This window comes from Nyctibius grandis, chromosome 1 (genome assembly GCF_013368605.1).
Source record: "Nyctibius grandis isolate bNycGra1 chromosome 1, bNycGra1.pri, whole genome shotgun sequence".
NCBI classification, from domain to species: Eukaryota; Metazoa; Chordata; class Aves; order Nyctibiiformes; family Nyctibiidae; genus Nyctibius; species Nyctibius grandis.
In genome coordinates, this window is record NC_090658.1 from 40567870 (window position 1) to 40593334 (window position 25465).

The 25465-nt window shown below is 41.9% G+C and overlaps 1 protein-coding gene across 3 annotated transcripts; it reads right to left on the bottom strand.

Annotated features, from left to right (window-relative positions):
* On the bottom strand, positions 1-17214 carry DESI2 (desumoylating isopeptidase 2). Of its 3 annotated transcripts, none has more exons than XR_011048779.1 (6): positions 16960-17212; positions 8301-8373; positions 6363-6456; positions 5497-5638; positions 2618-3612; positions 1-1308 (listed from the first exon to the last, which is right to left on the bottom strand). XR_011048779.1 is itself a non-coding variant. In XM_068408004.1 (6 exons), exons 1-5 carry the CDS (start codon positions 16996-16998, stop codon positions 3379-3381), a joined length of 582 nt encoding a protein of 193 aa, XP_068264105.1. In that variant the 5' UTR covers positions 16999-17214; the 3' UTR covers positions 1-2681; positions 3355-3378. The 3 variants fall into 3 exon arrangements, 2 of the variants coding, with proteins under 2 accessions (XP_068264105.1, XP_068264096.1); XM_068408004.1 differs by having other exon boundaries at positions 1-2681; positions 3355-3612; positions 16960-17214; XM_068407995.1 differs by having other exon boundaries at positions 1-3612.
* Positions 17215-25465: the final 8251 nt, after the last annotated feature.

The window sequence follows — 25465 nt, forward strand, 5'->3', positions numbered from 1 at the left end:
TCTTTTTTTATAAAAGTATTTTTAATAAACTGATGGATTTAAGTTTCAAATGCTAGACAACTTGTTGCCATGTACAGGTAACAAAAGTCAAAATTCTTTGAATTTTATACAAATACTATGTAGCACAGTAAACTTGAATACAAGTTTACAAAAAATGCATCAGTGATGATTCAGCTTGTAACCAACTTCCAACAGTGAAAATTATCATGTATCAATAGTGATCAGAATTGCATTGCAAATTTTAGAAGTAATGCAACTATGTTTTTTACCAAGCCACTCTGAAGTTACTGGTGCACACTGACAGTACATTGGATTTTTTTGGCTTGCTGAACAGAAAATGGCATTTAAATAAAATGACTTTGAGTTAAAGAATATAATATGTATCAAAAGTACTATCTTACAGAAAATGAAACAAGAATGAGAAAGTAAACAGAGCAGAACCCTGAAGTAGTGATATTTTTCAACCCGTTTTGATGGAAAAGACTCCACAGGTGTCCAGCTTTCTCACAGCATTTTGGAGTGTTCTAGTCCTAGCACAGTGTGGTCATTAGTAGACTAAAGTAATCCCTGCTTGGCAGTAATGCTGGTGAAAGGTAACTTGCTCTATTGCTAACAAATCTGAGTAACCACTGGCAGGGTGACTTCTGGGAGGCATCCAGCAGAGGCTGAGTGGGCAGCACGTGACTGAAGTTACCGTACTGCTTGCTTTGATACAATACCCAACAGCCTTCAGGGTTCAGGTGTCAGTTTCCTCACAGGATTTACAATGGATGGTTTTGAGACAAAAAAGAAAAAAAAAAAAAGGGAGCATAAGACAGTATTTTCACCTGTACAGCTACCAATAAAATGGATGTTTTTGTTACAAACTTTCCAGTCTGCTTTATAAAAAATAGTCTTAGTTTTACTTCTAAATAAAAACTGTGCTGTGATCTGTCACGTTCTTGCATTGTACATGCTGTAGTTGTGTGTGTTAATGAAGGTGTAGAGATGTGTGACCTAGCGCTCTGGATATATCAGAAGCCTAAAAAGCTGATTTTTGTACATAAAAGTTAGGTAGCGATGAAAATTCATTCTATTTATTTTTCCTAAAACCTAGGAAAAGCTACAGTACATTGCTAGATCAGTGGCCTCAACCCTGAGCTGAAATAAAGGACCTGCCTTGGCCACGAGACTTAGTCACATTACTACCACAGCTGCACAGCAGAGACAAAATAACCTGTCTGTGGCCTGTTGCCTTAGCTGTAAGTAGTGTGAGATTCAGTTCTGTAACGCTTGGGAGTTGACTGGAGACCACCACATTCATTTTCACTACAGGAAAAAAAAGAAAGGAGAACTCAAATTCAGAGATTCAAGTGAAAAAGCACTCAACAGGGAGAGTCAGTATGCCCAGCTTCTGGAGACCAGAGAACGTAGTTACTGGTAGACTTGTCAGTCTTAATCATTTCCCACTTGGTAGAAGAGGTTATTAAAACACGTACCAAACTACAGATGAAGAGACTTCTACTATCATCCCACTCTTTCTAGAGTCTCACTTTATTTTTCCCCCAGAACTGAGCATCTCTCTGTACCTACACTGCATCACACAAGATGAGTGAAAACTTAAAAGACTGTCTGACAAAGGATTCGACCCGACTGCTAGCAGAAAAACTTCTGCTTGTTTCCAACGTGAACTGGAGCTGGCAATCATAAGAATTCTTACTATGATACAGCCTGCTGCACCTTGCTGTAGGGTTCAACGGCACTGACTACCCATGGCTAGGAGTGTTCACAACATGAAGCATTCTTGCCTCCTAAGAGGACTTTTTTCCTTTTAAACAGCAGAAACTGTAGAGTAAGTATTTCACTTAATGGAAAAACTAAACCCAGCAACAGACTGAAAATAAAGCTTGTAAGAATCTTTTATACTTCTAGTAAATGCACACTTCTTTGTGAGCTGATCAGTTTACGGATGGTATGGTTTTTGTTAGTTTAAGGCAGCAAGTCTTACAAAATACACAAGCTCACCTCCCTCATGTTTGTGCTACTGTATCCTTCTGTGCACAATAGAACCTCACTAATTTACACTAATGACTGGAAGAACCATTAATTCTCTTGGTATGTGAACAAGAATAAGGCATTCCATTATATATTCTGATCACTAATTATAATTTAGCTCTAATTATAATCTACCAGCAAACATACTTCTGTGTTTTAGAAAATAATATCTCTTAGCTTCAGATATAATTACATGTGCAGATTAGTGGGTTCTGCCGTGTAAACACGCAGGTGCATAAGCAATTTTCAGGTTTTTCTTCATTACATCTGACAAGAAAGTTAATGCCACAGATAGAGACTGTGGGGAAATAAATTAGGATTTCGCTATAATTTGTGCGGATATGCACAACTGGGCAGTAATTTATAGCTCAAAAAAAAGGACACGAGTGTTTACAAACTGAAATGAAGCAAAAGCTGCAGCAGAAAGCAAGGCCATTCCCCAACCATAAATGGCTTGTATTACACTATTCCAAACTATATGAAACAAAAGAAGAATACAAGTACTAACTTCTATACACAAGTTTGAAATCAAGTAAAGCAAACTGTGAAAAATTTGTTGATGCTTCTAACAGATGATACTCACGTGTCTAAATCCTGGCTGAAGCAGACTTTAAATACACACAGAAGATGGGATGCAAACTACATTGCTGAGTTTGAAAAAAAAAAAAAAAAAAGGAGGACATCAATGTGCATTGTAATGAGATAGAAATTTCCCTTCACATGTGCAAAAATCCACAGTTTCATTAATGTAGAGGTCATACTTCTAGTAACAGATCTTAGACAAAACCAGTCTCCCTACATCCTGGAATCTACCTGTTTACATCAGCCACTTTAAGTACACAGTACCCTGTTCACATATATAGTATTCAGCCATTTCTGGCATTTCTTAGAAATTTAACGTTCACCTGCCTTAAATCTTGAAAACAAAGGGGACAGTTCATCCAGGGCATCATACCGCTGCTTTTGAGTTATACCAAGAGTTAAAGCAAACTCAAATTCTCTCTTCTTCCATGGTGGCAGGAGTCCTTACAGGACTTGTAAACAGCAGTACACAATACTGTAAACAAATAATTTAAGTTCTGCTTTATACAAGATGTTAAGTTAATCTAAGTCTACCAAAGAGGTGAAAATGAAAAGGGTGGCTTCACACAAAATCCTTCCCTTTTCTCCCAGCAATTCTTTTCACTACATAAATAATCCTGAGCTGAAACAGGGATTGCTGAGAGCCTTTTTTGCATATAAAAACAACGTTCTAGAGTCAGCTCTCATGTTCTGTCAGGAAGTCGATTGCTGGAAAGATTAAACTGAAGTATTTCAAACCGTTTTGATACTTTGGAGGAGGACTTAAAATTTGGTGTGGCGACCAGTTCTAGACCCAGATGCTGAGCTTGCCAAGGAAGCTGATGCTGCTGCATCCTCAGCTTCCTCCAGCTCCTCGTGTAGCTCCTGGCTCACGCTAGACTGGAGGGCTGCAGGAGTTAGCCACTCCTTTGGCAGACAGCTCTGGAGAAAGGGTATACAAGAGCTGAAGTAGGCAAGGCGATTCACCCATCGTGGAATCTCTTTCCCACACAGAATCTAGATGGGAAGGGAAAAGAAAGGATTAATTTGTCTTCTAAGATTCAGCAGTGACAAAATTACAGCACTGTACATAAAAACCAAATGCTGCAGCAGCCTTACGATTTACGTATCACAAACGCCAATCAAGAAGCACTCAAATTAGGTGCACTAAGAAACTTTCTCCATCAGGAAAAGCAGCATCCCAAGTCACACAAGGAGACTTGTTTTCCACTGTGAGAGTTTGACACACGGTTCTACGCTTTTCCTAGAAGTCCTGAAAAGCCTAACCCCCTCACGCTTTTTGAATACCTTCTATAAAAGGCACAGAAAAGAGTTAAGGTATGCTTTCTATTCACCACTAATTCCTCAGAAAGTGCAGGAGAAATCTCACTATTACAAAAGAGCACCCTGAAATCAAGCAGTCAAGAAGACAGTGCCAATATTACAGTTACGTGGAGTTATGCGTACAGCTGAGGCTGTTTACTGGAATGGCCTCTGATGACTTTGCACAAGACGTCACTATCTTACAGCACAAAGGCCAAGCACACACAGACTTTGGTTCACTGGAACAAGAGAAGCTATACAATGCAGAGCTGGTTTCAACTCCTCAAAAATATATAAAGCTGCATCAAATACTTGTTTTTACTGTACATCAGTCATTAAATGGTTTTGTTGTCACTATTCAAGGAGTGAGCTATTTTACTTAACTACTTCCATATTCACTTCTGGTATTACTTAACTCCAGTGCAAATCTGGAGAAAATCATAGCTAATGGAAGCATTACTCTGCTGTAACTAAGCAGCATTTAACTTGTAATTATATCCCTGTTTTTACAGTCAATTTGAACTAAATAGGATAAGACATAAAATAGAAACAACATGACCATGCGGTCGAAGAGTATGGCAAAAACCTGGCCATATAGGCCAGATTTCATGCCAACTGCGGCTTTGTCAGTGTCTCACCCTACTTACTTGTACCAGTGTTGCACATGAATCATCACCACAATAAAATTTTCCAGTACCACTGGAAGATCAAACAGTCTACACAAAACACAGGCTATATAATCCATGTGCCATTAACTGTTTTGAAAAAAAGAACAATTACATTTTATGGAAGTTCACCATGGCAAAAAATAGCCATCTGTTTTTTGGAGTGCTTCAATGAAATGTTAGAATAAATTCTGACAAGCACAGATTGCCAACTACTGATAAAAATCACAACTGCCATTGCCCTCTTTGTCCCGGGTTACTTGTTCCTGACCCTTTCCCTTGTGTTGATACACACATGAGTGATCAGGCGTTCAACCATATTGGCAAACCGATCACGGTAAAATAAAGCTGAGGGGAAAAAGCAAAGCCCATTCAACTCCATAGTCAGATACTTTGCACGACCACTCAGCTTTCTACTTGAGCAGGACACAGGTGCTGGCAGAGCAGTAACTTGACAAAAGCCTCTCAAGCAGAAGATTAACATTGTCTGTGAAACTTCAATGCCTTTGTTATCCTTTAACAATACGTCATAATTCTAAAAGTTATTTTCAGTGTGATGGCTCTGTGGGGAAATATTGATAAAAGCAACACGTGGTTCGATCTTCAGTAGTGATCTCCAAAGCACCTGAAATGATTTTGAAATCCTGTTAATGCTTTATTTACTAGGTCCCTCTATTAGGAATGCACCCCTGCTCAAACACAAACTGTATGACAAGAATATTTAGCACTGTTGGCAGCAAAATCTTGTGCTTTGCACATAAGCACAAATAAAATCTGAAAAGCGGTGACATTTGCCCAAGGCAACAGAGATAGGAAGTTGGAAATTAGGCCAAACATTCCAAAAGACAGAAAGAAGGTGATGCTCTATAGCCACCTGGGAAGCACCTTTCTATAGACCTCCATGTTTGTTTACCTCAGATAAAGCTGAAGAAAAGTGATTGCAGTTTTTGTGCATTAGGTGATAAGCATTTCCTTTGAATTCTTTTCCAAGCTCTTCTACTATTTTTTCTACGTCATCTTCCATAAAGTCAGTACTGCCTAGAACCACAGCCTCTCTAGAAGAGAAAAAGAGAGAGTAGGTGATCAGGCTTCCATGATATAGGTGGATTACTGTTCATACATTGCTCAAAAATCACCCCAGTGTCGCTGGGGAGATCTTTCTGCCCTCCTAGAATAACACAGATTCGTTCTATTCCATTTTACAGCACCACTTTCATCTTTATCATGAGAGATTACTTCCTTGCTGATTGTCTACCTGCAGCTTACTTAAGTTCTTTGCAACTTAACTCTGACAAACACTGGATGCAATTTCCCCCTCCTTTCCAAAGGCTATTGTTTCCAAGAGACAGCTGAGAACAGATAAGAGCTTGTAATGCAGGGAAGGGTCAAGGCAATCACACTGAGAAAGTGGAAAAGAGACATGGGGAAACCCTGAAGAGCAACATTTTTCAGCTTTTTCTTTGAATAAAAATCTCACTACCTTCAATAAGTTACCCTGTTGTATATACTGTATGAGTAACAAGAGCTAGCCATTAAGTACACACAATTTGTACACATTTAAGGAATTTAATGGTATGCTAAAAATAATGTTCTTTGCTGTAGACGTTTCACTGTCTCATCACCTCTGTCCCATCTTTCATTTCCACGTAAACACAATAATTTCTCAGAAAGTCAGAAATCCTGTGGTGTCATTCAACACATCTATCCTCAAAAAGAAATGCAACAAGTTGTCTTTTTAATATGCCTTCTCAAAAGCAAGAAAATAGGTATCATTCTTACTTAAATTTAAATGTTTCTCCTAGCTCAGGAGCATTTCCTGGTGAAATTTCAAATATTCCAGAAAAAGGGTATGGATGACCACCATAGGCAAATTCTGAAAGAGAATGCTCAGATTTAACAAAAACAGCATACAACGACAGGAAAGAACAGCAGACCTCACTGACTGGAAGAACACTTCACAAGGATCTAAAGCTAGAAACCAGACATCTTATTTTCGTGGGTAACAAATGCAAGGAGCTGGAAATGAATAGTTTTGTTAGTTACTAGTCAACCTGAGTAAAAACTGACAGAAAATTTCCTACATCAGTGTACAGGTTTAACTTGAATAACTTCACAGTAAGTATATATTGTTTTCATCGTATAAGTGAGGATTTACAAGTTAAATTGTAAATGCTACCAACGTTCTTTATACATGCTTGTCTTTAAAAGTCCACTTACATGTTTATAGATTAGGGATTCAAAGTACTGCATCCTCAAAGGTCTGATGGCTCTTCTATTCAGTGTGCACTACCAGCTGTAAGTGTGGCAGCAAGCAGTGGCCTAATAGGTTTTTAATTTCTTGATTTACAAGATTCAACTGTCCTGAGTTCTTTACTATAACAAGAAAGTAAATCAGTGCATGCATCTGAAGTCTGCATGTAGCATCTGCTGGCATAAACTCTTACGGTACATGAAAACATCACGGTGTGCTTTAGCTTCCTTCTGCGTCTGTAAGATAACACAGCATGCCACACCCAGAGTGCAATAAAAAGCTTTAGGCATGACTTCATGCTTCCTTTCCTCAAAACTCGTAACACATCATCCAAGTCTAGCATTCAGTTTTGTGGATAATCTTTTTTACAACAGGTTAATAAATAAAGTTTGATGTACTTTGAAAAATGCAAGTCATTGTTCTAGCAGGGGAATGACCTGCTATATGAGAAAGCTGTTATAATATGAACAGGAAGGGAGGCACATGTATTTGGCACAGCTCAGGAACTGGGTTTCAGGCACAGCACTATTACGAGCCAGGTCTTTCTGGTTTGGATTAAAAGAAACGCAAGAAAGTTTTAACAATGAGCATTGTATTTTGCCAATTTGTTGCTTTGATAACACGTTCAAACCCAGTTACAATGTGACCATTATAGTAGCCGAAACATCTCTAGCTTAACATAACTTTGCGCAACATGGGCTTGGATCGCATGCCACACCTTTTGCTGCTTCCCCTCAGCTCCAAACACATTCCAAAAAAGGAACTGAAGTAGATTTTTCTTCTTTAAATGGACTACTTTTACCAACACCATCACGTCAGAGCATCACTGTACTGCTAGGCAGGAACACCTCAGACCTGAGCCTGTGCTACTGCACGCTCAGAAACACCTTCTGGCAGCAACAGGGATTCAAAGTGGCCTGAACAGATCAGGAGGCTGCATCCCCAAAGTACAGCCTATTTAGCAAAATCGGAATATATTGCTGTATTTATCACAAGTGTATCTTTTGTGAAACTGTCTCTTTAAAATAAACCAACCTACCAATAAGGAACAGACAGTTTTTCCTGAGCATCATGCACTTTTAGGTGCTTACCTGCAACAGACTTGTTTCTGTAGTCAAAAATTAACTCCTCGCACTAAGTGCTGGCAGAATACTGAGGAAACATGATTCAACCATGCTTACATGAAGTATACATTTGTTTTAACAACAGGTATTTCAAAACCTAAAATAAAGATTTCTATGCCTAGCTGAATAAATGGCACACTTTTTCATAGCTGCACAGCTTTATGCAAGAATGCAAGATGACTACCGGATTATTCATATCCAAGGTTTTTTCCAGAGGCAGTGAGAACTTTAAGAGAAAACTGATGAACAGGTTTCAGAAGCCAGACTTCTCTCACTACCTGAAAAAAAATTTTTAACAGCATTACAAGAACAAAGAGCAAGTTATGTTTTTCTTGTACATACCTCGGCCATACACCTCTATACCCGAATGGAACACTCCAATTCCAAGGGAAGAAGTATATTCATTCATCCAATACTAAAAGGAAAGGAGAGAACAAAAAAGATCTAGTTAGTTTCCAATACAGATTTGTCTTCCGATAGCAGACTGACATGTATTTGTCCCCCACATCCAAAGCATAAAACCTTACCACAAAGTGAAACTGCACATTTTATGGGAACAGAACATGTCGTTAAAATTCCCTAACTGTACACAGTCAATTAATTCCATTAGGTTATGCTCCAGTGTTTTAGTGCTGTCAATGTCTGTCAACCAAGGAGACTGTACCTGGGAGAAATCCAGATCAACTTTTGATTTGTCAGCAAGTTACAGGTTGTAAAGTTTTCCATTAGGTGGAACACATTCTAGAACCAACTGCAGCAACTTTGCAGAAGCATTTTTTGAAAAACATCAGAATGTAGGACTGTAATATACACACACCAGGTGTCACTTATAGCAATGACCACACTTTTGCTTATGACCAGATGAGCACGAGACACACTCAGAGATATGTAAGATGCACTGAAATTACCTTAGTATATTTTGTCTTTGAATACTCAATTGGTGGTCACCATACAACAGACTAAGCTCTCTCCAAGCTCTTCACCTGTGTGTCTCCATACATTAGGTGTAAGTCTTTTGCATAGGTCTAATGCCTGTTTCCAATATACCACTTCTATTGTAGGCAACAAATAATAGCTGAGTTTCAAAAGGAAACCAGGAAGTGATAATTTAAGAAAAAAGGAAAAAAAACAAAAAGGAAAAACCCTTCCTTTAGTGCTTTCTCTTTTCTTTTTCAAAAGCAGCAGCAGCAGTGAGTGCCTATCAGGAGCTATTACCCTCAAGACATTAAAGATGCAGAGTTCTAGAAAGGGAAAAACCTCAAAATTACTGTCTTTCCTTGGCTACGTCACCACCCTCAAAATATCAGTCTCTAAGCAGTAAAAATTTTCAAGTGACACATAATTTAAAAAGGAACCTCAAACAGAGGCTTAAAAAAAAAAAAGCCTCAGTGGGTAACTATAGACCAGTCAGCCTCACCTCCATCCCTGGAAAGGTGATGGAGCAGTTTGTTCTTGGTGCTGTCTCTAGGCACATCAAGGATAGGGGGATCATTAGGGGCACTCAGCATGGCTTCACCAAGGGGAAGTCTTGCTCAACCAACTTTATAGCCTTTTATGAGGATGTTACCCGGTGGATAGATGATGGTAAAGCTGTGGATGTGGTCTATCTCGATTTCAGTAAAGCGTTTGACACGGTCTCCCACAGCATCCTCGCAGCTAAACTGGGGAAGTGTGGTCTGGATGATCGGGTAGTGAGGTGGATTGTGAACTGGCTGAAGGAAAGAAGCCAGAGAGTAGTGGTCAGCGGGACAGAGTCCAGTTGGAGGTCTGTGTCTAGCGGAGTCCCGCAAGGGTCGGTTCTGGGACCAGTTCTATTCAATATATTCATTAATGACTTGGATGAGGGATTAGAGTGCACTGTCAGCAAGTTCGCTGATGACACAAAACTGGGAGGAGTGGCTGATGTGCCGGAAGGCTGCGCAGCCATTCAGAGAGACCTGGACAGGCTGGAGAGTTGGGCGGGGAGAAATTTAATGAAATATAACAAGGGCAAGTGTAGAGTCCTGCATCTGGGCAAGAACAACCCCATGTACCAGTACAAGTTGGGGACAGACCTGTTGGAGACCAGCGTAGGGGAAAGGGACCTGGGGGTCCTAGTGGACAACAGGATGACCATGAGCCAGCAGTGTGCCCTTGTGGCCAAGAAGGCCAATGGCATCCTGGCGTGTATTAGAAGGGGTGTGGTCAGCAGGTCGAGAGAGGTTCTCCTCCCCCTCTACTCTGCCCTGGTGAGGCCGCATCTGGAGTATTGTGTCCAGTTCTGGGCCCCTCAGTTCAAGGACAGGGAACTGCTAGAGAGAGTCCAGCGCAGAGCCACGAAGATGATTAAGGGAGTGGAACATCTCCCTTATGAGGAGAGGCTGAGGGAGCTGGGTCTCTTTAGCTTAGAGAAGAGGAGACTGAGGGGTGACCTCATTAATGTTTATAAATATGTAAAGGGCAAGTGTCAAGAGGATGGAGCCAGGCTCTTCTCAGTGACATCCCTTGACAGGACAAGGGGCAATGGGTGCAAGCTGGAGCACAGGAGGTTCCACTTAAATTTGAGGAAAAACTTCTTTACTGTAAGGGTGACTGAACACTGGAACAGGCTGCCCAGAGAGGTTGTGGAGTCTCCTCTGGAGACATTCAAAACCCGCCTGGACGCGTTCCTGTGTGATATGGTCTAGGCAATCCTGCCCCGGCAGGGGGATTGGACTAGATGATCTTTCGAGGTCCCTTCCAATCCCTAACATTCTGTGATTCTGTGATTCTGTGTCCTTAAAACTAAAATTGGCCAGGAAGAAAAACCTCTGAAAAATACAAGGAAAACATTATTTTGTCAATTACTGCAGTAGTGGGATATTTCCTCCCAGGTTGTCTGGCCCCAAAGGGCACCGCCCCGAACTTCTACAAAGCAGACTTCAAAAAGTCAGCTGGCAGGCAGGATAGAGACTGAGGTAGCACCCCCAGCAAATTAACGTTTGTTTAGCAAACAGGAAGAAAAAGAAGCTATTTTCTTTACACAACTTGTTGACATAAGTGCTTTCTGATGTGAAGTCACTATTAAAACAGCACAACAGATGACAAAAACATAGAGGTTACAGGTGTCACACATGTTAAGATGCGCTAGCTGGAGTTAGTGCATAATTTACAGGGCCATTACAAACATTATGGCGTACAACGTGCATTTCTGGAAGCTAGTTTTCTCCCAATAAAAATGATACACTAAACTTTGGACTGAGAAGCTACAAGTTAAATGGCAAAAAGAGCAAGTCAGGCGAAAAGTTACAAATTTTCAGGAGTAAGATATGGACATATCTGGCTTTCACAGTCATCCTTATTCTAAGTATTGTCAAACCTAAAATAAATGGCCCCCCAAAGTCAGTAACCAGCCGTTGCCAAACATCAGCACATGATTTTTCCAACCTAAAATTCACAATTGTGCTAGCAGGCACAGGACACAAATGACTATCTCACTAACAAGATGCTGAGGATTTCATGTTCTCTTCTATAGACAAGCCAGTTGTGGGAAATCTTGTCAACATGAATTAACAGAAGACAAATTTTACTACTTACATTTATTTAAAGTTAAGGTTTATTGAGATCTGTGGATAAATTCTGCTTAAGACTAAACTTCACCCTTTGCTTTAATTTCTGGCTTTGCCAATGCATTGCTGTTAGCTAGTGGGGTATGGGTGACTATACTAAATCATCACCTTAGTCTATTTAAAGGGCTTAGCAGTTCTCTCCTTCCTCCCCCCGAAAAGAGCAGAGAGCTAGTCCGTATGATCAAGCTACATCCAGAAATATACTGGGTTAGATTTACTCTGTATAGAAAGACACAGAACAGGGAGAACACAAGAAGAGGAGAAGGAAGGAGAATGATGTTAAGACTACTCAACTAACTTACCATGTTTGTGAGCATAAAAAAGTGGTTTGTGTTCATTGAAGTGAAATTAAAGCCCCCAGGAAAATGGAAGAGCTACTTCAACATAAACCTGTTTCAGTTCTGAAGCCAGTCCTATCCCACACGTTACCAGATGACCACTTCAAAATAGTTTTAGGCTTATATTTATAGCCAAAACCGTGGGCACATTCAACATGACAGTTTGTCAGCACAGGAAGAAAGTATGTTTGCCTAATGAGAAGGTGTATCCAAACGAACCTCATCAAGAACTGAGCTAGACAGGGTCCCTGGTGCTCTAGTCGTTCCTCTCCTGGACACCCATTTGGCCAGAAAGCTCTGGGTCTGGCCTCTAAATTCCAAATAACCTACATATCACATACGCATCAGATCTGTTAGTGCCAAGCAAAGTTATCACTGCTTTCTGAAAATGGAACAAAAATTACACAAGATATCCCATAAGCAGGAGAAGTAATAAAGCCCAGTTCACTACTAGGCAGGAGAAAAAAATTATTCACGCTCCTCTCCTCCCACAACCCCGTGAAACCTAACGCAAGGTATAGGGAGAGGACAGAAAAGTGGGTCACCAGCCCTCCTCATCAATCCGTACAGAAGCAGACAAACAGGATGGAAAGCTGCCCTAACAAGGCGCCCAGCAAGTCCAGTGCTATTCAAGTATGCACTGCTCCTTACTGGTGCCACCTAAACACACGGGGCTCACTAGGCTACAAAAACTGAGCACGGGTGGCAAATGAAACAAATGCTGGCAGCTTTGGAAGACGTGCCTAAAGCAAGCTGGCACTTCGCTTAATATTTCCAGTAAGAACAGAGTAGGTTAATTGAAGACAAAAGAATTTCAATAAGGCAGAATTACTTTCCCCCTAGGAACAGTAATTATATCTAATTATTACTTAATCTGGATCAGCTATTGGAAGGTTAGTCACATTCTCTCATTGAACAAAATGCCTTATCTCACTGAAGAAGGAAATACAGGACAAATGCAACTTAAAGTATGCTGAATTTGGCTACAGCTGAAAAGATTATATACAACTCACAAAACAAAGCTTGTAAATTAAATGACATCTATATAGCTCGTTGGTTCAGCAACACGCCATAAGTTCTGGAATCCCAAACTGATCCCAAAAAGCTTCATCGTTGCTTCCATTACACAAACTGGATTCCCTCCCTTTAGTCTTGATATGAATTTAGCCATAGTAGAATGCATAGAAGCAGCACAATCCCATATCCTCAATATCGTGCAATAAGTCAGTCTTGTAAAACTGGAATTCATGTTTGATGCAACTATCGGAACGAAAATATCAAAGCAGCGTTTTTCTATGTGCCCCAATAAAGTCATGTCACTGAAATGAAAGAAAAAGACTAATCCCAGTGCTTAAAAAGTATCTTCATTACTTTCTTCAGAGCTTTCATTTATGTTAATACTTTAGACTGTTAAAGCCTTATTTAACAAGGGAAAAAATAGGATGCTACTTTGGGCACAAAAAAGCTAGACTCCTAAAAATAGCAGTTAGTTAAAATGCAACTGTAAAGTACTCTGGTTCTCAAAACACAATATATCAAAGTCTTCACCCTACCCTTTTAATAATCATAAAAGATTTTCAAAGGCATGAACTGCAGCACGTAAATATGCCCTTAAGCTTCTCTCCCTCTGTAAAGTTACCAGTACCTGAAAGGCCGCTTTCTTGTACAACACACGCACCCCTCCTCGCCCTTTGGTTTTATCAAAGATTTTTGCTTTTTCAAGCGCTAAGGACAATGGAAGGGTATATGCTGCAAAACCAAGTGACTCAGTCCTGTAAGCAGTTTCAACAGTAGCAAGGTCACCTAGTATTCCCCTGCATACCTAAGCAGCTGTCTGGGAAATGAAGCTACAGTTAGAACTCGGGTTAAAATAAAGCTGTTCATACGACCGTTGCAATTACAGTAGTGTTGATTTTGTCAACCAGGTGACTAACGGTGGTCTCTTTTTCCAAAAGAGAAACAAAAACCCCAATCCCATTCTAAACTACAACAAACCCCAAACCTCCCTCCAAGTGACACAAAATGTCAGAAGCAAACAGTAAACCTGCTAATGCCTCCACACACAGTTGGCACAATTTGATGCATAAACAGAACTTCAAAATAGCTACTATGAAAGTCTGTTCCCTTCTCCCCCCGACTCTTAGTGTCCCCGAACAACGCAATATCATTGATTTCAGCAGGCTGTCTACATGCAGTAATGTAACTGCTACGCAACATGAAAGCAAGGCTTTAGTTTAAGCTCCTGCTTCAAACAAGTTTAAAATGGACTGAGACATCGCTTAGTGGAAGAGTTCGATGCTGGAGGTAGGTAGATTGACAGTGTCTTTCAGACACCGTGGGAACCTCAGTTTTTCTTTCCAGTTTAAAGGAAAACTGTTTCTCTAATGCTCAAATAATGCAGACATCGTTACAGAACAACAAACACAGCTGAAGCAGGATATAGAAATATTCTGCTTAGCGGTCTCAGTTTACACTATGTATAATTTGTGGTGATGTACAGCTTCAACAAATACCACAACTGCAGACCAGTGCACAAAAAGCCACCCCTACATGTGACCAAACATCTGCAAATAAATGTGCTTGCTCCCTTCTTTTGGTGCGTAAGTTCCTTCAGCAGATGGTGGCTTTAGAGGCTATGCTACTTCTTGATGTAGGCAGAGCCCCATTAATCACAACAGGACAACTATCATGCTCCAACATGTCTTCAGGAAAAGTATGACACTAGTTTTTATGAGCACAACCTTCCTGTTGCTTTTTTTCCCCTCTCTCCTGTCAACTATCAGCCTTCCTAGAATGGCTGGAGTAAAACTGGTCACAGTAATTCAACTCTGAGGAAAAAGACAGGAGGATATGGGTTGCAGGAAGGAAATCTAAGGAGTAAGTAATGAAGAAGAACCACGTGAATGAAAGAGTAGACTATCACAAGAGAAAAAGAAAAGGTGTGCTGAAGTCACATCACACCAATGCCATCATCATAGCGAGAACAGTTTCGCACAGAGGCCATGGCATCTTTACTTTGAGGGTGACAGAGCACTGGAACAGGCTGCCCAGGGAGGTTGTGGAGTCTCCTTCTCTGGAGATATTCAAAACCTGCCTGGACATGACCCTGTGCAGTGTGCTCTAGGGGAACCTGCTTTGGCAGGGGGTTGGACTAAAGGATCTCCAGAGGTCCCTTCCAAACCCAACCATTCTGTGATTCTGTGTGATTCTGTGATTCTTTCCAGGCAGGCACTTACACAGGGGACAGTCCATTCTGTTAGTTTTCACAGCCTGCCTGTGAACTGGGCCCAGGTGACACTTCGCACAGCTAAACAAGTCTTTGTGAGAACGCTGGGTCTTCCATCTTAGTGAGTCAGAAGTGCGTCAAGCCTTGACTTCAAAGATACCTTCTTATGTAAGAGTCCCGAAACTGAAGTCCTACTTCTTTCTCTGTACAAATATTTATAGTTAATATATGTAAAACCATCTCTTCATGCTGAAAGAGCTTCTCCAACGTATATTTTTTAACTGTAGTCCAGAGAAGGCATACATATGCATGTGACAGAGCATCTTTCCCTCCTTATGTTTAGTATAAATAAGGTGCACACTGACATTTTGTCATATCAGCATCATGTATGAGCTCAACCAGGTGAGCAAAGACCACATTTTTTCCTCCCCTCTCTCAGAAAAAATTACAGTGAGTAGACTCCTCCTGTCTCCAGTCTCCCCTTATTCTCTATAATGAGGGAAAAACACAGTAGAAGTAACCGGTTATATTCACTGAGACAGAACTCGGACACCTGGGGGACAGGGGAAGGAATCCTTTGACGGGGACATTGATTTCTACGATAAGTATTAGCGTGAAAGAAAATAAATCAGGCTAGTTCATATAATCGCATATATAATTTTAATTTCAAGCCAGAGAGCTCCCTATTGATTGCCATTAAACATTCTGGCATTAGAGCCTGAGTATTCCCAAGCAAACAAGCTGCATTTTCTCTCTGCCAGCAGTACTCTACGCTATACACCTTTTTCCTTTGAAAACACCAAGAGTTTGCTTTGAAACGGTGGTGGTGGTAGGAAAGCCTGTCCAAAATAAGCTAAGTAACACAAACAATGTTACCTGAACCTAGTTGTCAATCTTACTGTCCCTCCCTCTATCAGCAGACTCAAAACGTGGTCAGAGAACTACTGCTACTTGTTCTAATTTCCAGCGATTGAAACGCATTAACGGATAATATTTTCTTAATATTACTTATCCGCACCTCCTGTTCTATGCAGGTACTTAGACCTCATTTGTTACCATGGCATTTGAGCAGCTTCCAGCTGAACAGAAGACAATACAACAGTTGCTGTAGGTGTCACAGAAAGATTACTCAGAGAGAAGGAAGGTGAGCTCATAGGACTGCAAATCGAGCTGGAGCAATTCCCTTATTTCCACCGAGTTGCATTCATACCGAACCTGTTCAAAAATTCTGGTCTAGAAAAAACACATTACTGACACAGCGCTAAAAAACCTCTCATCTCTATAGAGACAGCAGTCATCCCTCACTACCGTCCTGCTGAAAAAACAGCCACTTTTATGGTTTTCAGGAGCAGGAAAGGCTGGGCCTCCCCCCTGCTGAGCCCTGGGGGCTGTAAGGGGGATGACGAGCAGCTCGGGGACATTCACGTCTCGCTGCTCATCCACAGCTGGGGCAGGGGAAAAGTTTCCCCTGCGACGGGGACGGAACCAACCTGTCACTGACAGACCCGGCCCGCAGCGCTGCAAACTTTGGCTGGGGATCACAAGAGCTCTCTAACAACCGGCACACCTCCGCACACCATCGCCCCCCGCCCCCGGGGCCTTATCTCCCCAGCTCCACTGCCCCACGGAGCCAGCTCAGGCGGGGACAGGCAGGGCAAGGGCAGGAAAAGTTTCCCCGCCGTCCTCGCCCCCCTCCCGCCGGACGCTCCGCGCCGCAGGCCCCTGCGGCCCTCCCGGGAGGGGGCTGGGACCCCCGACCGCGCCCGCCGCCACAGGCGCGGGGCCGCGCTGCCGCCAACGGCCCCGGGCCGGGCCTGCCCGCCGCGGCGGGCCCCTGGCCGGGCGCTCACCATGTCGTAGACGTTGAGGATCACCAGCTGGTTCGCCATCGCCGGCGGCCCGCGGGCGCCCCCCGCCCGCTCGGTCGCTCCCGCTGCGGCGGCGGCGCTGCTCAGGCAGGCGGCGGGGCGGTGGGGACCCCCGGGGGCCGCTTCCTCCTCGTCCTGCCTGTTGCTGCGGGGCGGGGGGGGGCGGCGGGCACCATGGAGCCGCCGCCGCGGAGGGACGGGGCCTCGCCCCCGGGAGACGCGCTCAGCCCGCGGCCGGCGGCGGCGGGGGCCGGGCGGCGCGGGGGGGAGCGGGCGCGGGCCCCACCCCGGTAGCGATGGCAGTGCCGGTGGCGGCGGGAGGGGAGAGGAGAGAAGAGAAGGAAAGGGCGGGAGGAGGCGAGGCGCGGCGGTCAGGGCGCGGGCGGGGGAGCGGCGCGGGCAGCGGCTGGCGCCCTGCCTGGCGCTGGTGCCGCCGCCGGGGCCGCGGGACGGCCTCGCAGCCCCTCCAATGGGCGCAAAATGGAGCCGCTGGAGCCCGCCCCCACGTTCCGCCGGGAGCGGGCCGGCGGAGACTACAACTCCCGGCGCCCAACGCGGCGGGGCGGACTACGGCTCCCGGCGTGCCAAGCGCCGCCCCCGAGCCGTGGGGCGTTCCCCGCCCCCGGCCCACCCGGCAGGTGCACAGGCGGCAGCTCCGCGGACGGGGGCGAGGGGGAGGTGCGGTGGGCGCTGCGCCGTGCCTTGCCCGTTTCCGTGCCGGGAGGTGTCAGGGGTGGGTGAGCTGGCCGGAGGGTCCCGGTGCGGGCTGCCGAGCGGCGGCTGAGGTCCGTCGGGCGGGCATTGCGCACGCCTCGCGGGGACCCGGCCCGGGCTCAGGCCTGCAGCCGCGCCGGAGCGAACACCGCCGCGGTTTCACACCGGCTGGGCTGTGCTAGGCTGCCCCGTGTTACGTCGAACGTGACACACACGTTGTGTTCAAGATCCAAACGTTAAGGCTCTTAGTTTCCAGTGGCAGGAGGGTCTGTGTTGGGGCCATGTGGAGCGTCCCCTAGCGCCGCCATTTTATGTTCCCGGTGTGCGGAGAAGGGGAATTGGCGCTAGCTTTAGCGAGGTACCGTCTGAGCCTTTCGGATCTGCAGATAGCCCACCTGTGGCTACTGGTGAACGCATGGCCGCTTCTAAGGCTGCAAACACCTTCGACAGTAACCTTGTATAACCTGGTGGTAAGGTAACCTTATCGATAACCTTGTTGAGCAGTAGCAAAACAAAATTCCAGTTGGTAAAAGCATCAACAGGATGCTCTCTTCCAGCAGATTCAATTTTATAAAGACAACTACTGCCCCTTTGTAGCACTTTAAAAAGATGCAGTTCACAACGCCTGAGAGACTGGTGTATGAACCTGTGGTTCATCTCAGCCATACAACTGTTAGCAGTAAGGCCTTACTTTGCCAGTGAAACACTAAACCGGTGGACAGGATGTCTGTGTCTCCTTTGGGTCATGTTCTTCATCTGCTCCTTTGGCTGGCAGCTAGGAAACAAGCTGGTAGCTATTAAACCAAAAAGTTTTCTGGGGAAAAGCTCCTTCTATTTTAAGGAATACTGAGGAAAATACCATCGTATCTTAAAAACTGCAGGAGTCAAAAACCTTATCTGAAAAAGCAGGGAATCCGTTTCCAACCAATAGTATGCATTAACTGGAAGAAAGGAATACAAATGCTGCAATGACTTCTAGTGAATCACTTTGCCACAATACTAGTTTCCTCTAACCAAAGATCACCTCTTCATTCTCTCCTGTTTGTTGCCTGTTGACAAGATGCACAGTGAAGAAAAAGGAGAGGAAGACACAACTTCTAGCCTGTAGTGACAGGAGAGATAAAATTCATATTATATGAATAAAGCTGAAGAGTATAGCCCCAAAGTGTCATTTATTTGACTTAAAAATTGAATTTTGGTATTAAATATTAGACTTACTACATAGAGTAGTGACACAAAAGTACAGCTCTGACTTCCTCAGTGATGCAGTTTATCTTTTCGTGCAGTTATCTGCAAAAGACAGGAAAATTCTTCTTTTGAGCAAAAAGACTGTGATTAGCTAGGTGTCAGAAGCAATGTTAAGCATGCGTGAATACTGCAGAAAGTTATGCCTTACATGGTATGTTTTATAGCAGTTTGCGTTTATCTGAGTAGTTTGGAGAGTGAGAAAGTATGGTTTGGAGATACTCAATAAGATCAGTCTGGCAATTTGGTAAAGGGGCGGTGATCAGTAGTGGGCACTGTTACCACAAAAGAGGTATGATGTGTGAACTCAGGGACTTCTGCCGTGTAAACCCAAAAGCCAAGCTGCTTGAGCCCTTAATAGGAACACAGAAAATCTCCTCAGAGAAGAACACGAACCAAAATCATTGTCTACCAATCTATACTACATTTACTTTATGCCATGACATCGTCCTATCCTTGTATGGGAGAAATAGGCTTAAAGAGCAGTATGGTGTCTTGTCTTTATGGAAAATGCCATTGTCTGTTTAGTTTTCAAAGGTGTAGAAATAGTCAAGATTAGAGAAGCACCAATTTTCAGCCATGAAAGAGAACTGAGAGAAGACTAAGGCATCTTAGATTTGCAGAGAGATGCAGCACACTCTGCACAGATGTTGCTACAAACCTTCATTGTGTCTCGTGCATTTGGCACACATGCAGCGAAGGTGGAACACAGATGTGCAAATGCTCCAGAAGGAGCTGGAGGGCTCTCACCTATGCTTCAGCCTATGGGAACATCCTCTCTTAAGGGAAGACCAGCTTAATGTTCAGTTGGAACAGACTGTTCTTGCTGAAGCGAAATTTTCCAAATTGATTTCTGATTTTTTCTGATTTCTGTCTTGGTACAAACTGTACTGAAATAGATGGGATATGAATCATGCAAAATGAATCAGTAAGAAATGATTAAAAATGCTCATGTGCTCTTCATGCCAGGTTTCTACAGCTTTTATAATCTTTATCAAAATTTTCATAAACTCTGAGTATCGAATAAAGTGATTATGAGAAGTTCGCCATTTATTTACCTATAGAGCTTTATTAAACTTATTTTAGGACAAACAGAACAATTGCCATTAACAGTATAAGCTTTATAACGTATCTTAACTTGCCAATAAGAAAGTTCTGGCTAGAAGTGCAAAAATGTCTTCAGCTGAAATTAAAAAATAGATTCAAATAAGACATTTAACTATTATAACAAGTAATGCTTACATTTATATATTGAAGGAGAGAATAAGCCTGAGAGCATGTATAATCCAAATACGTACTTTAAAGATAGAATTAACATTTGTTAAACAAGAAGTAAAATATATAGTATCAAAAAAATGTCTTCAGGAACATATAATATTCCTGCTATGGACTGTGCTGCTCATTACAGGAACTGAATTGGCTGCAGCCCCTTGGAGAGAGTGGAAATTTTGCATGCATTTTTCTGTCAGACTTCACACTGAAAGGATACAGTAATAGCTTAGGTCAGTCAGCGAAAGCAGGAAGAAGGTGAGGCTAACCCAAGCATGAGGCTCACAACTGTAGCTTAACTTAGTTCAGCTTGAAAGGTGTCTGTTAAAAGCTATTAGCCACCACTGGCCTATACTCACAACTCGGTTAAAGTTGTATTCAATAGCCTGTCCTTTATATTTGAAACTAAATACATTAAATATTACAGAGATACAGAGACACCATATTTTGAAAATTTGTTTTGTGGGTTGTCATTAGTATGACAGATAAATAGGAAGACACTGATCTTGCCCTAGTTCTCTTGAAAGCTGAGTAATGTTTCTATGTTAGTAGTAGTATATTTGTAGCTGATGATGAGGACAAGCAAAAAGATGAAGAGCATGATGACTGAATAGAGCGTAATTCTAGGTGTATCTGACCTGCAATGCAAATGAAATAGAATTAAAATAGAATTACTTATTAGATTCCTGCCTTAATTAGTCAAGAATTGGATTTCATACTAGCAGTACTTTCACTCAGTACAGTAACTCATGACAGTATTTATTTTGTTAATTAGGGATTTCTTTTAATCTGTATGGTGATAACGATTCAGAATCCAATAGGAATACCTAAATTATTTGCTTTTTCAGTCAATGGCAATTCCTTTGATTAGGGAACGAGAATAAAGCCTTTTCCTAATAAGAGGTGACTGTACTGGGGTCCTTAGAAGTTAGTTTGGTTTAAAAAGCTTTCCAACGCCAGGTATCTTTTGTACAGAACACAGAAAAGAGAATACCACAGAAGCTGGAATGAGAAGCAGGTAGTATCCGCTGGTTTACCAGGCTGAAGCCTGTAGCCTGTGATCTGAAGAATATCTCTGAACACTCTTCTAGTCAAATAAGTTGTAAGCCTGGCTAAAGCAGTTCGCTGAAGTTTCTGGGTATGTTGAAGAGGTGCTAATGAGATAATGCTCAAAATTTTTTTATTCCCATCCATGCAAATCCTGTATTTTTACCAAGAAGCCGTGGAAACATGATTTCTGCAAGACTAATATTAATGGCTAGAAACAAATTAAGGAGTTGCAAGGGATGTGTCTAGCTTTGTGGATCTTGTAAGAACATGCATTACAGCAAGCGAGGTTTGACAGGCTGGCAAACTTCCTGTTGGCTTTCAAATAGAGATTCTGGAGAAACTGCATCATTAAAAATGTGTGGATAAGTTCTTCTGCCTTTATCTGTGAATCCTCTGCACAGAACAAGAACATGGTATCTTGTCTTTATGCTTTTGTAATACCAATTTTATTTCACACAAATATTAAATAATAGAATACGGCTATAAGAATAATTTCATCTATTAAGTAACAATAATATTTAGAAACATCTCCTAGCTGTTACCTTTCAATTACACTGTATGTACGGACTGCAAAGAATGCTTTTAAATCGCAAAAACTAAAACACGTAAAAAAGCTGTGTTAGGTTATTTTCACAGCTGAGAACAAAACCAGAGAATCTTATGAAACTGTCCAGTGCCCAGAATCACCCATCCTTACATATTTAATGAAAAATTTAAGTTCTTGATAAGCAGATTAGAATTATTAAATAATTAACATTATTCAAAACCTTCTAAAGCTATAAGTAACTCTCAAAATGAAGTACCTATACCATTTTTAATATATATGCAGATACAATTATTTTTTCTGGAGTAAAGTCAACTTTTGTGAGCATTCAGGCATGGAAATACACATTTTTGTGTCCTCTGCCTTGGAAAAAGCACTTTCTGCAAGAGTCATCCCAGCAGTATCAGCAGGGCTTGTGGAGGGTTGAACAGGAGGTAACATGTCTCTGCAAAGATCAGGATACAAGGGAACATTTATGGCTTTGGGAGAGGTTAGAAAAAGTTTGAAAACTGTCCTCTCTACTGTAGGCTTAGTAGAAGCAGGGAACATTGCAGAAACTGCAGTGCATTAACCAGTCCTCGCTGTTTTCCATCTGACCTCTGTGCTGGTGGTTCAAGCAAGCAGATTTGAAAGAAGGGGAGAGGAACAGACAGAACTCTCTCCTGTGTCAGAACCTTTTTTCAGGTTGTGAAACCTATACTTGTTGTATGTAAACTCTCTTAGTCAGAAAATCGTCCTGTTAATACGGATAGAGAAGGTACACTAACATATAAGATGGGAAGGGTTGCTTCTGCAGAAGAATGAATCTTAGGATTCTACTAATGGGAGTAATGGCTGTTGCACCAATTCTGCATGCTGGTTCAGTACTATGGCTCCCTTCTTGTCCGCAAACTGCTTCACATCTTACTCATCTTGGACACTTTTTCATCAATACTGTACTGTGAACTTCCTCTCTTCTGCATTTCTACTTAGACAGTGTTTATATTATTTTACATTATATTAGTTAATTGGAAGGATATGAATTGGAGTGAAATCCTCCTGGCAGCGGGTCAGGATTTGCTCATAAGAATCTGAGAAGCATTTTTCCTGTATTTTTTTTTTTATATTGCCTTATCAAGCTACAGCGCCTACCTGATGCTGTAATTTACATGCATTTTCAAAGATGCTAGACTGCAGTTCAACTGACATAACACCACTGGTTAATTCTCTACAAAAGAATCCCCCACCCAAGCCAAGAATTTGTGTTAGAATTTATTTTGAAATAAATAAGTAGCACCAAAGAAATGAAATGCAGCAATATCAAGGTCAGTTCATTTGGAGGCAAGAGGCACCTATTATTATTACTTATTATTTCTTATTTTATTATCACATCACCTACAATGTCAGTCTCCCATTTATATTGTTGTGGTAGTACAGGTGGATGTTTGAGGGACTATGAGAGTCAGTCCTGGCAGTCAGTGATTTTTAAATGCTTATTGATTCCAGAGAAACAAGTTTGACTTTATGAGACCTCCTGGTTACTTTTTTAATAATACAGCAGCTATCCAAGGACAGACTACATTTTTCAATGTTAGTTTCAGGACTAGTTCTCTTGGAATGCTAGAATAAATTTTGCTTTGGGAGGATGGATTCATGATTGCTGTGAAATGGGTCTTTGTAGATAAACACAAGTCCAATTAAAGTGAGATAGTGAAGACAGCTTAGAAAATGCGAACAGATTAAAGATTTTTTTCCGTTTGCAGACAAACCACATTGTGAAATGCAGAAAAGTCAAGTTTCGGTGGGAGGTTGATCACTGTTGTGGGAGATTTGGCCTTATTATTGAACCCATTAACAGGTGCAGTAGAATCTGGAATTAGGAAGATAGAAATAAGCACAATTACAGACATCCTATCTGAATTCACTTTTTGTAGAACTCTGTCTTGTGTTGAGATAAGATGAAAGGCATAAGACAACCTACTGTAGCTCTGAAGCTGAAATCTATCAGTCAGAGACTGTTGACTCAGGCAGCCCTAAAACAGACTACTTAGCTGGTTGCTCCTATTGTAGTTTTCCATAAAGAAATCAGTTCCAGAAAGTCATTGGTCCTTGCAAACAGTCCTGAAGACAGCTGATTGTATTTCCCATCTGTGATCTGAGATTCTGAAATGGCAAGGTTTATTCACTGGCATTTTTAGCACTCCTTGAATGAGAATATTAGAGTTGAATTGGAAGCTTGATTCAAAACTTTTAAGGATGAACCATTTCTGACAAAAGGATAATCAGGCTACTTTGTCCTTTGATGCAGATATCATCAGATGCACATAGGGGTCTTTATGGCTCTATACTTCAGTATATTAACGTAAAGACCTTTGTCCTTGAATCCTGGGCAAAAATCAGCTGCATGAGTTCTGTAACTTGCCAAGAAGCAATCCATTTTGACCAAGTTGGATGGAGGAAAAAAAGGGTGGAATGGCATATCCACACGGACATTTTGAGGGTCCTGTACAATTACAGGTATGAGCTGATATTGAAAGAGAAACTGAACAGCATGCTGAGGGGAGGGAGCAGAGAGGAGGAAGTCTGAAATAATAAAACATGCTTAAATGAAGGCTCAAAGATGGATTCACATCACAAAAGTGACTAGGGAAGTTACCTGCCTGAAAACAACCAGATTTGACTGCATGGGGTGCTTGAGCAAAACACAAGCAGAATTAATCTCAGAAACCACAAGTAATTTCTGCTCATAAAATAGGCTTGATAAATTTGTTAATCTGAGTTAGAAGGAGGCAGAAGAATATGTGTGCTAATTCTGGGTATCCAGTCCCTTACAGTCCTTCTCCCCAAGTGCACAGAGCAAACTGAAAATACGTGTTTGCTTTTTTATGCATCACTGTTACTACCAATCGAATAGGTGATTACCATTGTAGCTAGAGAGAAACATGGTGTTCTCTGCCAAGACTTGGTATCTTTGGAGATGGGGATGCAAGATGTAAGGCCCTGCCAATGATAGTTTTACTGATAGATTTAAGATTGTTTCATTCATTGGCAGTGAGATCCTTATGGTTGATAGTTGGTAGAAGAATCTAGAAGACTACAGGGCAGCTCACCAAAGTATAAAGTCTGTGCTAATAGTTGAAGAAGGTTTTAAAATGATCTGGTATCCTAAAGCAATGGTGGGCTTCCTCAGCAAAATAAAGGAGGCATTGCCAATGTCTGATGATTCCTGGTAAATAAATGAGTATCTGGATGAAAAAAGAGGAATGAATCTTGGTGAAAGATCTCCAATGCCAGTGATTTTAAAGTGGGTTGCATGACTGCTGATTCAAAGATGAAGTCAAAGAAGAATGACCATTTGGGATATTTAGCCTTTTTCATGCCAAGATCTTTGGGTGGATACTTCAGCTAACTGAAAGTTTAAAAATTTTGTCTTGGATGGAAAGCAAAACAAGCTATTCAAAACAAAACACAATACAGAATCTGAGCTCATTACCAATTGTCAGATCAATGTAAGGGGACACGTGAGACTGGCAAAATAACCTCTAAAAATATAATGAGTGTAATTATGGGAACAAATGAAGGAAGGCTGTTAGTAAAGCATAGAAATCACAGTAGTTAGGACTATTAGGCATCTACTCTTGCTTTCTGAGTATTTCAGGACATTTTAATTACATCCAGATTCTTCTA

Coding starts and splice junctions, on each gene's coding strand:
- DESI2 (XM_068408004.1), bottom strand. CDS start 16,998: ATGGCGAACCAGCTGGTGATCCTCAACGTCTACGACATG. Junction 6,457..8,300: donor TATAGAGGTGTATGGCCGAG/GTATGTACAAGA, acceptor ATTCTCTTTCAG/AATTTGCCTATGGTGGTCAT. Junction 5,639..6,362: donor GGAGAAACATTTAAATTTAA/GTAAGAATGATA, acceptor TTTCTCTTCTAG/AGAGGCTGTGGTTCTAGGCA.